Source organism: Gossypium arboreum, chromosome 5 (genome assembly GCF_025698485.1).
Source record: "Gossypium arboreum isolate Shixiya-1 chromosome 5, ASM2569848v2, whole genome shotgun sequence".
Classification (NCBI taxonomy): Eukaryota; Viridiplantae; Streptophyta; class Magnoliopsida; order Malvales; family Malvaceae; genus Gossypium; species Gossypium arboreum.
The window spans coordinates 62,472,372-62,490,495 of record NC_069074.1 but is presented as its reverse complement, the minus strand read 5'-3'; the positions used below and the strand labels follow the sequence as shown (position 1 = coordinate 62,490,495).

The following is an 18,124-nucleotide window of genomic DNA, read 5'->3' as shown; positions in this document are numbered from 1 at the left end:
AATAATATTTTAATCAAGGGTGTTTTTAAAAATTAAAATTTAAGTATTGAATTTTATTACTAAATTTTATAAATGTTGAATTTAGATTAAAAATGTTTGGTAAATTAATAGATATAAGTATTGAATATAATTATGTTGTTTGATAAAATTAAATATTGATTTTAAAAAAATATTTATTTTTTAATCATCTTATTAATATAATATTTTTATTATTTTGGATGGTTTGGATAAAAGATACATATAGTAATTTGAATGCCTCGGTTTTTAAATAAAAAGAAAATTTATTTTATTTTTAATAGAATAAAATCAATTTAATAATTTCTATACTAAGTGATAAGTAGCTACCTACCTACTCTTATTTAACAATATTTTGTTGAAAATTCTATATTAAATAAAAATTAAAATGATTATCAAACACATTTGAAATATTAAATGTTGAAAATTTTCATTTTAATGAATTTTTTCAATTGTTTACCAAACACATCCTGAGATAGTTTTTATTTAATAAATTATAATTAATCGACTTACTTATATGAAATAACTATAAATTTACTAAAATTTTTGACAATATGTTATTAGAGAGAAATAATTTAAGAAAGAATGTACTTTATAATTATGATTGTTGCCGTTATAAGTGAAAAGTTATTATAGAAGGTTAAAATAAAACATAAAAATTTGTTCTATTAGAAACTTTGTTGTTATAGCAAAATACTATTATAACAGTGGTTGTTATAGAGAGAGTTGATTGTAATAGGAATAGTAGTAATTGCTATTGTTGTTAGTAGTAGTAGTTGTAGTTTATAATGTTGGTATGTAATAATATTTTATTATCTAGAAAGTCTAACTAATAATATTTATTAGCGAATAGATGTGTTGTAAAATGTAACTTTTGTATGTAAAGTTAAAGACATAACTTTATATAAGTTACTTTCAAAACAACATAACTCGATAAAAATGTATCTTATCGAAAGATACATCCATATGAAAATATATCTCATGAAAAGATAAACCTATTAGATGTCTATATAAAGGACTTTTCTATTAGTCATTTTACTATTATGCTTGTTGAGGGTTTTGTTGTATCTTAAAAGCATTTTTAAATTCTTAAGGAATGTATTTTACATGCCTTAAAACCGTTATATTTTAGTAATATTGTTTCACTTTTCTTATTTAACTTTTGTAACAATCTTAAAGCTTTTAAAATGTACTTTTCATATGAAAATTTTATATAAGGTGAATAAAGGAAGAATAGTAGTTTATCACCGTGATGCATGTTTAAGATAAGGTTGAATCAAGAATTATTTTATGATCAAATTGCAAGTGTTGTTTGGTCTTTGGTTATAATACAAGTCAACTAATTATTTTATTTTGTTGTATAATTTTTTATGTTATTTGGAATACAATATATGAATTGATAATTCCAAGAATTTAGTTAAATGATGCATAGTTTTGATAAATCTTTAAAATGCAAAACTTAGATTTTCTATCATAAACTTCGGGATAAAAAATTATGTCGGTAAATGATTGTCATCATACGGTAGTGTACTACTAGTTATAAAACCATAGATAAAAGTTATTAAAAATAAAATTGATAGTACTTTTACCGATGAAATTGTCATCGATATAGATCAAATTGTGTATACCAACAGAAATATATCATCGCTAAATATTTATACTGACGTGCTCTAGAGTAACGCCTTATCTTTCATTGGAGGTTTGCAAGCAATGATCCAAAATGAAGAGCCACCAATGAGAGCTCAATGAAGTTGTACGCAACCATCAAATCTCGTGAGAGGTATGAGAATTCAACTCCTAAGATAAAGATTTTGTACAGGGGATAGAATGTCTGTCAAGACTATTTCTTTTTGAGGAAAGTCTATATTAGGTACACGCCACAATGCTAGCCCATAGGGGGGTGACGAACAAGTGAGGTGGCAGGCTCATATAGTCACATGGACGATAACCTGTTGGTCCAACAAGACAGATCGACCTTCACGTATGAGACAGGAAAGTACCCAAGTTAAAGCTAGAGTGAAGGGCAGAGTACTGGAAGTAATCCCCCATTGCGAACAATGAGGTGGAATTAGAACGGGTTTGCCAGAGTGGCGAGTCATGTTGAAGGTTAGCAATGAAATGTCAACAAGTCCTTTGAGACTAATGTAAGGGAAGAAGGAGTTTGCCAAAGACTAGTCCAACTAGAGAAGTCTGCCAATGAAATGTATGTCCTAAGGATCCTTGGGCAGAAGGTTAGAATAGTTACCATGGAGGTCATTTGACACCCTGAATGTGAGTGTATGAAAGGAAGGAAAGACGAGAATTAAGGATAGGACCCGCTGATACAACGAGGTATTTGGATTACAGTCAAGTGCAGAATCCGATCAGAGGAAGGTCTCATGGCGAGCCGAGTAGCTTGAAAGATCAGGTGGAGTCTGCCACCTTGATAAAGAACACCCGCCATGAGCGAGCAGGGAGTTAATTTATGTTTAGTTTATTTTTATATTTGTTACCTTTGTGCGATAGGGCTTAATTATGGTGAAGTAAAGGAACTCACTAAGTTCATCTGGTCGCAGGACTTGCGAGGATGACTGAGGACTTAGAGGAGAGACCAAGCCAGATGTTGTTGAGTTTAGGTAATCGCGGATGGTTCTGAGTCATGCACCTAGGAAGGAGGTCACTATTGGAGGCTTCGTATTAAGATCAGTCATGCAATAGCCAGATAACATCCACTGAATTTGGATTTTTGGAAAGTTGACGATAGCTAAATTTTAAAAGCTATTTTGTAAACAACTTGTCTGATTAGAGACAGAAATTGAAGGACTAAATATTTAGTGGCTTAAGGCCTTGGTTATAAAAAATAAAATTATTATTGATTCTATTTTAGATTATTTTACTTTAGTTTGCTTTATAACAGTTAAGTTATTCGGCAAAAGTTAAAGATAGGAGAACTTGGTTTACTTGTGACACTCCATACCCGGATCTGACAGATGGATTGGGTTGGGGTGTTACACTAGCCTGGCTTGACTCGACCCGTTTTTAAATTTATATTTTATATTATGTAATTTATAACACATAAAAATTAAATTTATAGTAATATAATACTACTATAATGTAAACATTAAAAAAAAATTAAGATATATAAAAATATCATTTCATTAAATAAAAAATATACAAAATTATTAAATATTAAATATTAAAATGGGCTTGGGTTAACCATTTGTAAAAATGAGCGGGATTAGACAAAATTTTAGGCCCATATTCCGGGTTAGGCCATGTTTAGGCAAATATAAAGTGTACTAATATCACGCTTAGGCTTGACCCAATTCCAACTCGACCAAGCCTGAACCCATAAACACCTCTATTTGTAATTAATTTATTCAAATCTTTATATATATTTTTCTCTTAACGTGTTTAATTTATTTTATATTTATATAAATTTTGAAAAGTTAATAATGTGTTATGCAAATTTTAACATGTTCATGTATTTTTGTTGTATCATACCAAATGTTTCATAGTTTTGTTCTGAATTGTGTCTACATATCATGCTAACAAATCTAATAAAAGTATAAAATGATTATTTCATAACTCTACAAGTGAAGTTAAAATATGGCAGTGTCTTATTTATAAAGTTTTAACTTTCTAAATACAAATTAAGAACATGTAACTCGTTTTCAAGTCAATCAGTTCAAAATCCTTATTCAAATCGATAGCCTAATTGATTCCCTATCAAACTAGTCCAGTTCAAACAACATTGCATTGATTGCAAGAAGCAACATCAGCAGCAGCAGTTCACCTCCTCCTGAGCACTGCTTCCGTTGTGAATGTTGAAATAACATACCTGTATTGCCTTGCCCCAAAATACTGATCTTAGTTGTGATCTACTACTTATTTTGCTCGTTAACAATGTTAACCCTAACAATCTTGTCTCAAACAATTCATGCACCCAAAATTCCCACTTTTTCCAGTACTTACAAACTTATACCTCTTCCTCCGAATTGTGTCTCGTGATACAAAGTCCTCCATATTAACATCAGTTGTTTTTCTTTTTGTTTTGTATCGTCGACAAACACCGGCTCCAGGCAATTGTTTTTGCATGCACCTTTAGTCTTATTTTGGGTTCAGGTTGAGTTTAGACTTCTATATTAATAAAAGTTATATATATCCAGGTTCTATAGAGAATGTTCATTTTCAATTAGCACGTTAAAAATACCAAGCTAAATATAGATAAAAGAAAAATGCCAATTCCTCCATATGGTCCCCATGTTTTACAAACTTCAAAGATATAACCATCGATGAATTTTGTAGTGTTTTCATGATCTACCGTGCTTCTGTGACCCTGGTGCAAAACTTATGTTGGATGTGCCTCGTAAACAATCTAAAAGTCTTAGATTCATAATCATTCGGATCATAAGCTAAATTTAACCTATAAGTTCAATCTACATTTATACTGATTCGAAACTCATCAAGCCTCATGGCATGACTGCTTGCGACTGTTACAGGTACAAGCCATAAGGCCCTACCCGGAAGTAACCAAGTAACCGAACATATAATAATTCCGGGCTTTCAACTGTTCCTTATGATTTGCAAATGATACGTACCAGAAATAGAACTGTGCCCCAGTGATTCTAGGTCAAGCCTCCAAGCAAGGATTGAGGTGATGAGTATGTAATGCTAACTGAAATCTGGCATAGATAAGCACTTCCACCATGAGGTTCTATCAGTCAGTGCCTTTGGTTCCTTTGGAAATAGTAGCTTTCAAGTGTGAAATGGGGGTTGGGTTTCAGAAGGCAGCTCAACGAGTGTTGCATTTCCGTAAAACTCTTCCAAATTGTAAAAAGCTCTTTGTTGAGGAAGAAATATGTGGACAACGACATCACCTGGATTTATGAAACATGAAATATTGCTAAAAGATTAGCAGAAATAAAAATTGCTTACTTGAGCAAGGGATTCAATCATATTGGAAATTAATGTGCCGGTTTTACAGTAAGCTTTCTATATTCATCAACATAATGATCAAATGGAATTTTATACTTATTTGGTAAGACTTTCTAATAATTAAAAATTACTTCCTGCTACTGTTTGCCTTTTCAATTTTCAAAAATGCTTTTTGTACGGAATGAAACAAGACAAGAAAAGAAAACTATATATAGTAAGACGGCACAGATTCTAAGCTGGCTGCATTAGACAGTTTCAGTACCAAATTTCATCCCTAGAGTAAAGCTTTCCATGTTCATAGTCATAAGTTAATCACCATACAAGAAATGTGCCAATGAATTGACACAGTAGACTACTTACCAAAGTCTAAAAGTGTCCATGAGTTTGGTTTTGCATCTCCAGATGGAATTTTTCCGTACTTCTTCTCAGCCAAATCTCTTATTCTGGATCTGCAATGAAACTCACAAGAAAAGAATCAGTTAAGAACTACTGGAAAACATACTATAAACCACTTCCACAGAGGGGGGAAAAGGTCAAAGTTGAAGTCCATACCCAATGGCATCAATCTGCGGGCGAGAGAATGCCGTGGCAATGATGAAAAACCGAGTCCAATACACAAGAGGCTTCACAAAGAGGACCCTTATATCTGCAGCCTTCACATCACTTGCTACCTTGGCCATTTCTACAGCAACTACAGATATAGCAGGAACCAGTGAGCTGTTGCAAGCTTAAACCAGCTATTAATGTTTGCTACATAGGGTGTATGATTTTATTTTACTTTTCTTAAATTGTTTATAAAGATGCTGCACACGTTGAGGCAGACAAGGCATTATATGTAGCCACAGCATGATGAATCGATGTCAAAACTAAAAACACACTGCAATGGTCCATTACCACACATGATATGCCACATTACAGTTGAGAGCAGTGAAAATACCCAATCAACTTATACCTTGGGCACTAAAAGAGCATAAGGAACCTTTGAAGGACCAATGGACCAAGATGTGTGTAACGAGGAAGGAACCACTTTATTTAGTTATAAAAAAGCTGCAGACAGAATATATATGAAAACAATTGCAAAACAGCAAAACTTTTAAGCAAGCATGGGGACAGAGCAATCTTGATTTTACCACTAAAGTTTGCAAGTATAAATGCAATAATTAACAAGGGTACATGACCTTGAAGGAAAGAATTTATGAACTTTGATGTATGAGGTGAGGCTAGTTATCTACCCAAGTTAGTACAACATAAAGCCAAAGATGATAGCGGCAGATGTTTATATGACACAAAATTGTACTAGATGAACTTACAGGACAAGCTTTCGGCATCATCATCGAGCTCAGCACTTGGAGACTTACGGTCATTCTTTCTAAATACTACTTCTCCATACTTTTTCATCAAATCATCAAACATCTCATCAGTGTCTTCATTTACCTTCTGCAAAAATTAACACTTCTTTAAGACCGACATTCGAGGATAAAAAAGAAGATATTCAATGATGTATGCCTACATATACAGCATAGATATTACCCTAGAATTACATAAAACGTTTTTTGCTCTCTTTTACTTCCCAAAGCAAAAATCAAGCACCAAAAGTAGAAGCTAAATGGAAGCGTAATTTCTCCAGCTTTAATATGCAACTATGAGAAATTGCCAATACACTGCAAAAATCTTCTAATGTCCTCAAAGCTTACTCGAACGATTAAAAATTAAAATTAAAATTTCCAAAACATGAACTTTAAAAACAAATCATAAGCTTCACCATGCTTAATTTCTATCATTTAAAGGTAAGGAAAAGGAGAAAGATCGATACCGAGAGAAAGGCGTCGTCAGCTTCTTTGCCATAAGCATAAAGTGAAGGCAGCAAGCTTCCGCTTGGGTTGAAATTCAAGGTTTTGGTTCTGAAGCGTAGCAAATAGAGGTCATTAAGGCATAACCATCGAAAACGACTTCTGGGTTTTTGAAAGAGCTTCGATTCGTTAGGTTCCCAATGCCGCAGCTGGCCAGAGAAGACGCTACCGCCGATGGATAGAGTGGTTGTTGAACACACTGCCATTTTTATCTTCTTTGTTTCTGATAAGAGTGAGAGACAGAAGTAATTGTGCCGATTTTCGTATACAGACTTTTACACGTAAGATATTACATATATATAGGATTAACTAACGCATTATTTAACGCATTATTACTCTCTTTTATTTTTTGTTCTCATTTTGATGTCAAGTGATATTTAAATTGTTATTTTTCAAGTTGTTACATTTGTTGGTTTAATTTTAAAAAAGTTTTATTTAAATATGTATTTTTATTTAATATCTAAATATTTTTTAATCAAAAAAATAAAAAAAGTCTGCTACCCTAACACGCCTCTATCTGCCCTCTTGGCAAGTCTTTAGGTTTTTTGTTTGAGTTTCCTTTATTTGGTGGTTGCAGTCTCTATAATCTTCTTATAGTTTTTAAAATCAGTCTTCAGCGCTATTTTCCGCCTTTCTCCCTGCATCCATGGAATCAAAATTCGCCGGTTTAACACTTGATGAAGAAGTAGTAGTTCTACAAATTCAAGATGATCCAAATTCCATAAGGGAATAAAAAGTTCTTAATTTGGTTGGATGTTTTCTTACAGCCAGTATTATTCACTTTCCAGCAATGAAGAGTACAATGGCTAATTTATGGCATCCGGTTAGAGGTGTTCAAATGAGAGATCTGGGGGAAAAAATATATTTATTTCAATTTTTTTTCATATTATGGATATGGAAAGGGTTTTAAAGGGATCTCCTTGTACATTTAGTAATCATCTTTTGATATTGCATAAGTTACAAGGAAGGGAGGATCCATTGAAAATTCCTCTAATCTTAACACCTTTCTGGATACAAGTTCATGATGTTCCTATAGGTTTTTATTCTGAAAATCTGGCTATGTAATTGGGAAATTTTATAGGAAATTTTCTGGAGTATGATGGCTCAATCTTGGGGAAAGAGAGTAGAAATTTTATGCGAATACGTGTTCAAATTGATATTCGTCGCCCTTTTAAAAGAAAGAAACAAGTCATGTTTAGTGACAGATGCTCATATGTCAGATTCAAGTATGAAAGACTGACTCTTTTTTGTTTCTATTGTGACCGTCTAGGTCATAGTGATTCCTTTTGTAAAGCTAAAATAGAGTTAAGGGTAGAAATTGCTGAAATGGGTTGGAATTTGGCTTTGCGTGCACAATCAAGAAGAGCCCAAGCAATGAGTAGTGTTTGGGTTGGAATTTGGCTTTGCGTGCACAATCAAGAAGAGCCCAAGCAATGAGTAGTGCTTGGTTAAGGGAGGAAGGAGGAGTTGTGGGGGGCACCAACATGGGTGATAATTATAGGAAAAATAGTGGATGGGGAGATATAGATCCTATTTTAGGATTCAACCTGGAAGGGAAAAAAGCTCACTCATGTATAGGGAATAACAACACATCTTGGCCAAATTTATACGGCAATGGATCATGATTTGGAGAATGAGGTAGTTATAGGTGAGGAGGGGAAAAAGAGAGCTAGAGGGGACATTGAAGAAAGTAATACTATAGGGGTACAAATAGGAGAATGTCTGAAGTGACCCATTTATTATTGGTGGCTACCAAGAGGCAAGCCGACCGGTCGCAATGAAAATCTTAAGTTGGAATGTCCGTGGTTTGGGGAATCCACGGACAGTTCGTAGACTTCGACATTCGCTAAAGTTGCATTATCCCAAAGTGGTCTTCTTTATGGAGATAAAAGTTAACAGGCATCAGATGGAAAAAGTTAGACGAAGTTTCGGTTTTCTTTTTTGTATTGATGTTGATTCGATTGGTTCTAGGGGTGGGCTAAGTTTAGCATGGCGAGGGGATGTTAATATAATGCTCCAAAGTTTCTCAAATTGCCATATTGATGTGATTATTGAAGATTTAGGAGACAAATAGAAGTGGAGATTTACTGGCTTTTATTGTTCTCCTTACACACATGACAGGGATGAATCATGGAATCTACTGCGATGATTACGTAATAATGGAGAGTGTCCATGGCTGGTTTGTGGGGATTTTAATGAAATCTTATATGGTTTTGAAAAGAATGAGGGCTTACCTAGAGAGGAGAGAAGGATGGAAGCTTTTCGAAAGGTGTTAGAAGATTGTAGTCTGGTGGACGTGGTTATACGAGTAATTAGTTTACTTGGGAAAGAGAAAATTTGACAGCAACGAACATTTAAGAAAAGTTGGATAGGGGAGTAGCTACGCCATATGGATTTCTTTATACCTAGATTCCTTAATTCAACACCTTCCCCATTTCTTTTCAGATCATTGTCCACTTCTTATTAATACAGAATATGGAGCTAGAAGGCTGCTTAATAAAAATTTTAAGTTTGAAGCCTGGTGGGTTTTGGAGGAAACATTTTTTGAGAAAGCTAGGCGTCTTTGGGAAAATTCCATAGAAGATCTTTTAAGTAAACTGGAAAATCTGAAAAGAGGTTTAGAAAGTTGGGCACGTCAGATTAGATGGAGTAAAAAAATGAAAAAAGAGGTTCTAACTTCAAAGTTAGCAACATTACTGGAATATGATGGAAGTGATGAGAATTTGCAGAGCTTATAGATACTAAGATCCATTTGAACTTCGAGATAGAAAATGATGAATGCTATTGGGAACAGAGGGCCCGATTAAATTGGTTGAAACTTGGAGACAAAAATACAACGTTTTTTCATAAGCAAGTGACACAAAGATGGAAACAAAATTTTATCCACAAAATGCAATTTGAAGATGGTAGGGAGACAGTGGAGTTTAGAGAGATGGAGGAAATTGCCAAATCGTATTTTATGAAGTTATTTTTAGCAGGAAGATGAGATAACTATGATAAAATCTTGTCAGGAATTGACTACTATATTTCTGAGGAAGATAATTATAAATTAAAGGCAAGTTACACCAAAGAAGAGATAAGAGAAGTTTTATCTGTGACACCCCTAATTTGACCCTAGTCGAAAAGTGATTTCGGGACCACAAAATCGAGTCACAAAAATAATTAACCATCATATTCTACGCTTATTTCATGTAAATATGAATGTGTGAAAAATTTCATGCTTAAATTTTGTTAATTGCATGTGAATTTTATTAATTAGGATTTATATGAGAAAATTTAGAAATGTGTTAGATAAATGTTAAAGTGATCAAATTGTGTATGAGGTAAAAGCAATGTACTTGCATGTCAATTAATCCTTTAGTTGAGCTAGTGGCCGGCCATGACAATAAATAAAGCCTATTATAAGTATTATTTACTAACATTTTAATATTTAAAATGAATTAAGAGTAAAGAATATGAATAAAAAAATGATTAGTGGGAGGAGAAACCAAAGTTTCTCCATCTTTGCTCCTCATTGCCGTAACTAGAAGGGAAAAAGCTTGGAGAAATTCGGCTATGGTGGTTAGCTAAATTAAGGTAAGTTTAATGATGATTCTTGGATTTTTAGCATTTTTGAGTTAGTCATTAAGTTCTTTGCTTAACCCATGACCAAATTTGGAATGGTGTGGTGTCTTAAGCATTCGGCCATGGTAGAAAATAGAAGAGATATAGGGTTGTTTTCATGTTTAATGAATAAATTACAAATGGTTGTTAATTGAGATAGTTTAAGGTATTTGTAAGTAGTTGAATAAATGAACAATAATAATACTAAATCATCTAGTGAATTGGTGTAATTGCCGAATTTGAACTAGGAAGTTATTGAGTAATGTTTGTATTTTAAGTGATAGGATAGAGTGAATGCTTGGAATGCGATATGTATGAATTATAAGTTGGATTAAAGGCTATTATATTGCCTTATCATTTCTAAAAATGTGCTTTGTCAAAGAAATTGAGGGTTGATGTTTAAGTGATGTAAGTATAGGTATATTTGGCTTATAGTTTTATGAATGTGATATGAGTATTTTGTTTTGTAAATGAGTAATAAGTATGTTAAGAATGGTTCTTATATATATATACGTATATACAATGATATATATATTCTTTAAATGATTAGTATATGTATGTGAAATATTATTTCGATACATGAGTTTTGCATTTGAGTGAAAACGTACTAAGTTAAATATGTCTTCTTGGTTTTGGAAGTGATTAATAATATGTTAGTGACTATATGAGTATTAGGTCGGAATGATGTTTAAGTACGAATGTATTTGGATGAATATGAATTAAGTATATATGTTAAAGTCAATGACTTTCCTAAATGACGACATATATGATATTATGTTTTAAATATGTGAATGAGAACTTTCTGAGTAAATTTGTATAAATCTACTTGGGACAAAGAAGAGAGTGTGTTTTGGAAAAATTACTATAAATTGTGGGAATTGAGTTAAAGGTGAATAAATTATGTAATTAAAGCTTGATGCGTCTAGTTTCAGATAAAAGAAATCGTAAGTAAAGGGGTTGCCGATAATGAGATTTTCAAAGTTGTGTGAGACAGAGTCACAATGGCTCAAAATCCCCTGTTCAAGATTTAGAAAATCATTATAAATCGTAAAAAATGATTATAAGATAAAATTTATATGCTTAGACTCCTTAATGAGTCTAGTTTCAAACAAAATAAATGAAAACATATTTTAAATTACGTACAATGAGAAATTCAATTCTTAGTGAAGAGTAGTCGAATAGTCGAAAGCGAAAAATAGGAAAACTTTAAGAAAAATCGGTATTGATCACCAAACCAAAATTCTAAAAATTTTTGGATAGAAGATATATGAGTCTATTTTCATGGAAAATTAACGGCACATCATTTGGAGTTTCAGTAGCTCGATTACAAATAATTTAACGATTGTTGCTCGTAAAAACAACTTGTAGAGAATTTGTGGTTATGTTGTAAACATGGATAAAACTTGTTTTAGTTGCTCACAAGCTATTGATTAAACCCATACATGAATTCTAAATTGTGATATTATAAAATGATATATGAGTATTAGATGGAACTTTGATATTAAAATTTGTGAAATTGTAAGTTTATAAGTATTCGAATATGAAATGATAGTATGGCATGAAATTAAATTATTCATTGGAAAATGATAGATATAGGTTTAGCCAAGACAAAGTGTATACATGAAAGTATATGTGGTATGTGAAGTATATTTGGATAATTGAGATGTGAATACGTGAAAATTTATATTTTGATTTAGGATTTTATGTGAATGTGTATATATGAGATAAGGCCGAATGGCAAAGGTGATGAATGTGAACATGCATATATGAGATAAAGCCGAATGGCCAATGTGATGAATGTGAACATGCATATATGTGATAAAACTGAATGGCCAATGTGATGAATGTGAACATGCATATATGTGATAAGGCCGAATGGCCAATGTGATGAATGTGAACATGCATATATGAGATAAGGCCGAATGGCCAATGTGATGAATGTGAACATGCATATATGCGATAAGGCCGAATGGCCAATGTGATAATGTGAACATGCATATATGCGATAAGGCCGAAGGCTAATGTGATGAATGTGAACATGCATATATGCGATAAGGTCGAATGGCCAATGTGATGAATGTGAACATGCATATATGTGATAAGGCAGAATGGCCAATGTGATGAACGTGAAAGTATATATATGTGGTAAAGCCGAATGACTAATGCGAAACGTGTATGAGATGGATATGAGGTAAAGCCGAATGGCTAATGCGAAACGTGTATGAGATGGATATATGGTAAAGCCAAATAGCTAATGTGAGATATGTATGAGATGTGTATATATATATTGTGGCCAAATGACAAACGGTGGAAGGTTTGTTTTATTAGATATTTGACTGGAGTAAATGAATTACAAATATGATAGTCGATGTGAATGTTGTAACATGTGAATAAATATGCATGAAACTCTATGATGTAAACCCGGAATTAAAGACCAGATAATCATATGTGGTGACTATGTCTAGGTTAAGACCCGCTGACTTCGTGTGGAGATTTCATCTGAGCTAAAGGTCTCGCCGATAATCCAAGTAGAGTTTAAAGATATAAGACTTCGTAATAAAAATTGCTTATAAATATATTCAATGCAAAAGGTTAAACAGGTATGTACTCCAAATTTATATGTGAGCTTGATTTGAGCTAAATCATAAGGTAGTTATGTGATGCATACGTGAGCAATTTATGAGACTATTCCTATGATTATGTGACATCGGATCGGTGTGAGAGGTTATGTGAAATTATACAATATATCTATGTGAAAGTTTATCTGCCTATTGTATATGATGAGATGTGCATATTCGGTAAAGGGATGGTATGCCCGAAGGAAGAGTGAAATAAAAATACGAACTATGTTATAATTTGATTGTTATCTGTTGACACTACTTAAAACTTACTAAGCATTGTAATGCTTACTCCGTTTATTTTGTTTCCTCTGTTTTATAGATCTCATTTGAAAATTATAGGCTCGGGGATCGTCAGCAACTAGTCACACTATCACTATCCACTGCTTGTTACTGTTATGTTTTGAATTATTCTATGGCATGCATAGAATAGACCAGTGACCGAAGAATATTTTGGTTAATGTATATAAGCCATGCTAAAATGGCATCTTTTAAATGTGTACTTATAGAAGTTTAAATTGTATCCCTGACTGTCTTTAGTATTTATCTAAAGGAATGTTCTAAAAAAAACAATTTTACTATTCTGATATGAGTTTCAAGTCTGGTAATGCCCCTTCACCTATTCTGGCGACGGATACGAGATAGGGGTGTTACACTATCATAAATGGATCCTACAAAAGCTTCAAGAGAGGATGGGTTTCCAGCCTTATTTATCAAAAATGCTGGCCGATCTTTGGGGAGGATATCTCTACTTTTGACCTTCAAAGATCAAATGAAGGTATGGAATTTCATTCGATTAAGAAAAAAAAGTGTTAATCCCAAAAATTACGAATCCTTCTAGTATTACATAATTTAGACCAATTAGTTTATGCAATGTGCTTTATAAATTGATAACTAAGGTCATTGTTAATCGGCTTTGAGTAGTGATTCATAAATGTATCGATTTAGCACAAAGTGCTTTGTTCCAGGGAGGCTGATTTTCGATAATGTGTTATTAGCGTATGAAATTCTGCACACTTTAAAACACAAGAAGAGAGGGATAAAAGGGCTTATGGCTGTGAAACTAGACATCAATAAGGCATATGATAGGGATGAAAGGAATTTTGTGGAGGGGGTAATAAAGAAAATGGGATTTGATCCAAGATGAGTTGATTTGTTAATGAAATGTGTGTCTACAGTATCATATTCTGTAGTTTTAAATGGAAATATATGAGAAACTTTTTCTTCCATTTAGACAAGGAGACCCTTTAAGTCCGTTTTTATTTCTATTTTGTGGGGAAGGGCTCTTGAGTCTAATAAGGCTTGTAAAAGCAAGAAACATCCTTAAAGGAGTTAAAGCTAGTTGAAGTGGGCCAGCCATCTCTCATCTACTCTTTCTCGATGGCTATATCTTATTTGCAGAAGCTACTGAAAGGGGAGCACATTCTCTAAAACAAATATTGAATGAGTATGAGATGAGCTCAGGCCAATGTGTCAATTATGATAAATCATCTATTTTCTTCAGTACCAATACACAAGAAGAGGAAAGGGTTACAATTTCACAGATTCTTGGAGTAAGAAGATCAACTGATCCAGAACGATATCTAAGACTTCCCAATATGGTGGGTATAAGGAAGAGATCGTCTTTTCAAAATTTGAAGGATAGGTTTAAACAACAAATTGAAAGTTGGAGTATAAGATATCTCTTCTAAGGGGGAAGGAAGTTTTTATCAAAGCTATTCTCCAATCTATCCCAACTTATAAGATGTCTTGTTTTCTACTTCCTAAGGTTCTATGTGCTGAATTAGAGGGGATAATAGTCATAATAGGAAAGGTATTCATTGGTGCGCTTGGAAAGATCTATGCTTATTAAAAGAAGACGATGACCTTGGTTTTTGAGATCTTGCGAAGTTTAATGTTGTGTTATTAGCAAAGCAAGGGTGGCGTCTAGTTAATTATCCAAATTCATTATTAGCCCGCATTTTGAAGGCAAAATATTATCCTAATTTGAATTTCTACAAAGCTCGGTTAGGAAATTTACCTTCGCTCACCTAGAAGAGTGTTTGGGTCACGAGAGGGCTTTTGGAGAAAAGCTTATGCTGGAGGGTTGGGAGAGGTGATCAAATATCCATTTGGGACGATTTGTGGATATCAGGAAACGAAGTAGATAGAGTACCAAATCAAGATAACATTGAAAATATCAAGTTAGTATCGGATCTAATAGAAGCCAATAATAGAAGCTGGAAAACAAAGGTCGTAAGAAATACCTTTCGAATGGATATAGCAGAAAAAATCCTGAAGATTCCACTAGCAAAGACAACACACAAGGATTTTCAAGTATAGAGAGGGGAGTTGACAGGGGAGTTCTCCGTAAAGAGTGCCTATAAACTATTGCATGAAACTAGCTTGGATCCTAATAATTTTACTTTACATGCCAAAATTAAAAGCTTCTATAGGAAACTATGGAAACTATACATTCCCTCAAAAATACAGATTACAGTATAGAGATTTTCCTGGAACTTCATTCAGTCCCTTGTCAATCTAAAGCTTAAGAGGGTTGTGGTGGAAGCTCAATGCCCTAAATGTCGCCAAGGAGAAGAAGACAACATTCATATTTTTCAACAGTGCCCTACAACAGTTGAGGTATGGAACCAGTTAAATCTAACATGGGTATTAAACCATAACAATCTGAATATATGGGAATGGTTTACCTAGATCTTCGGCCAATGGACTACTGAGCAAATCTGACTTTTTTGTTGCGGATTCTAGTTAATCTGGTTCAACAGAAATCGATTACTATATGAAAGAAGAAATATGACAGGAATCGAAATAGCAAGGCAAACTCAAAACTATATCGTAGAGTTGGATGCAATAAAAAAGAGAAAACTTCCTCTTCAATCTACTAAAAATACCCAACAGGAATGTAGAAGAGGAAGGGTCACAATTCATTTTGATGCAGCATTTAAATGTCAATCGTCCAAATCGGCTACGGGTTTGCTTGTACAGAATGAGGAGGGAGAGATCCTTGCATCGAAAGCAGTCATACACTCCGAGATAGCAACTCCATTCATGGCAGAGGCATATGCAGTGTTACAGGCAGTAAAATTAGGGATTCTTATGGGATTAAATAAAATAAAAGTAGCGAGGGACTCGAAAACTGTCATTAAGAAATGCCAGAGTACTGGTATAGATAAATCGGTCATTGGAGCCATTATCAGGGATATTCAAAGCAGAAAAGTCAGATTCCAGGAGATTGAGTTTTATTATGTCCCTAAAGCAGGGAATATCTACGCACATGTTATCGTAAAGGAGGCCTTAAAAAGAAGAGAGAGTTTTTACCTGATGGGAGGAATTCCAGATTTGGCTCGTCAAGCTGTGGAGAACCCTCTGCTAAAGCCTCCAGACTGAGCAAATGAAGAAATGAAAGGTTTGGAAATAAAAGGTAGCAGATAAGAATTCATTTCAATTTTTGAAAACCTGCTATCATTAGTGGCTGGGTTGATTGACGTGAAAAGACACAAGATATTGGCATCCAGCTGTTAGATTTGGCTGGGATAGGAGAAGATTTGTTTGCTGTTTTAGTTTACTTGCATTTGGATGAGATGGGCTAGTTATGTTAGTTTGTTTTAAGACCGTTTGTTCTAGTAGTTTTTTTGGTTTTTTGTTTTTGATTTCTTTCTTTATGCTTTTTACTGGACCGTAGCCCAAACTCTGTTTTTTCATGTATTTTATTTATATTAATAAATCCAGTCAGATCATTCATTCAAAAAAAATATATTTTTAATCACAAATAGCATTTAACTTATATTTTTAAATTAATACTTATGTTAATTCAATCTTTAATTGTTAGTTTACTTTAAACAGTAATAAATTAAAAATTGTGACCTTAAAAGAAGACAAAAAATTATCTTTGTTCTCTCTTTTATATATATATATATATATATATATATATATATATATATATATATTAACTTAAATTCTTTTCCTTTCTTTTTCTTTCTCATCTTGAGCTTTTTTCTTTACAAGTATGGATATTTTGAACTTCATGAATTTGATCAAGGTTTTTTTGAATTGGACAGATGGTCGAACGTCTCAAGCCACTAAGTCTTGATTTGATTGATTTATCCGGTTCAATCAAATAAATTATTAAAAATACATAAAAATAAAAAAAAATTAAAAATAAAGAAAACTGATTCAATTAGTTGTATCGGTTCGAGAGTCAATCGATTCAATCTCTATTTCTAAACTAGTACTCAAACGATTTGGTCTGGTTCTGAAAACATTGGTTTTGATTTATGAAGGAACTTTTTTGATCTCGTCGGGTTGAGTAGGCAAGCGGTGGAGTTTAAAAATAAAATTAATTGATAGTGTCTTAACCTCGGGAGGGTGAATTTTAAGCGTTGCTAGTATTGCCAAACATTATTCAGGAAGAAGAAAGAAATATAGAAAAAGAAAGTAAAAGAAAACAAAGAAAATAAAAGAATTAAAAATTATCTTTAAAGTTTATATGACATGACAAGCTATTATCAACCGAAATTTTTAATGGATATAATATTCTAGTGTAAAATGGGTACCAAAAGAATAATTTAGGTATCACTTGTGACAAAAAAAAAAGTTCAGATATCAACTTGAGAAAAAATATAATTTAGATACTAATTTTTGAATTAAGTTTTTCCAAAAAATTGAATTAAGTACCAACTAGAAAAGAAAAATAATTTAGATACCACTTGTGACAAAAAAAATTAGATACCAAAATTGAAAAAGATATAATTTAAATGTCATTTTATGGGTTAAGCCATATCTCACACACATATATATGAAACACAAGCATATATAAAAACTTTTAATTCTATCCTAATTGTTTGAGTTCCAAAATATTTTTTAATTATATTTAAAATAAGTTCCATTTTATAATTAAATTATATATATGATTTTGTTACATTACTCCAAATACCAAAATTTTAAAATATGAACTACGAGTTGATTTCTCCATAAGGCTCCTTTGTTTTTCGTTGGTTATTCTCCCAGCTAGATTCGTACTTCAATATCCTCCTTGTTAGCAAAGACATTCATCCTGAGTGGGGGAATCTCATGACTACGTTGGATCTTCCTCCAAACATCTTGCATGTCATTCATATGCAT

General features: G+C 32.9%; 1 protein-coding gene across 8 annotated transcripts; it reads right to left on the bottom strand.

Moving 5' to 3' along the window:
* Positions 1–4,182: 4,182 nt before the first annotated feature.
* On the bottom strand, positions 4,183–16,462 carry LOC108456797 (protein Iojap, chloroplastic). 8 transcript variants are annotated; one of them, XM_017755472.2, is made up of 9 exons: positions 16,322–16,462; positions 15,694–15,756; positions 15,250–15,611; positions 15,024–15,081; positions 6,746–7,005; positions 6,243–6,369; positions 5,485–5,623; positions 5,293–5,381; positions 4,183–4,874 (listed from the first exon to the last, which is right to left on the bottom strand). In XM_017755472.2, the coding sequence occupies exons 5-9, from the start codon at positions 6,986–6,988 to the stop codon at positions 4,753–4,755; spliced, it is 720 nt and encodes a 239-aa protein (XP_017610961.1). In that variant the 5' UTR covers positions 6,989–7,005; positions 15,024–15,081; positions 15,250–15,611; positions 15,694–15,756; positions 16,322–16,462; the 3' UTR covers positions 4,183–4,752. The 8 variants fall into 8 exon arrangements, with proteins under 8 accessions (XP_017610961.1, XP_052884083.1, XP_052884081.1 ...); XM_053028123.1 differs by lacking the exon at positions 16,322–16,462 and adding an exon at positions 15,900–16,029; XM_053028121.1 differs by lacking the exon at positions 16,322–16,462 and adding an exon at positions 15,895–16,028.
* Positions 16,463–18,124: the final 1,662 nt, after the last annotated feature.

Coding starts and splice junctions, on each gene's coding strand:
- LOC108456797 (XM_017755472.2), bottom strand. CDS start 6,988: ATGGCAGTGTGTTCAACAACCACTCTATCCATCGGCGGTAGCGTCTTC. Junction 6,370..6,745: donor CTGACGACGCCTTTCTCTCG/GTATCGATCTTT, acceptor TAATTTTTGCAG/AAGGTAAATGAAGACACTGA. Junction 5,624..6,242: donor TGATGCCGAAAGCTTGTCCT/GTAAGTTCATCT, acceptor CTATATCTGTAG/TTGCTGTAGAAATGGCCAAG.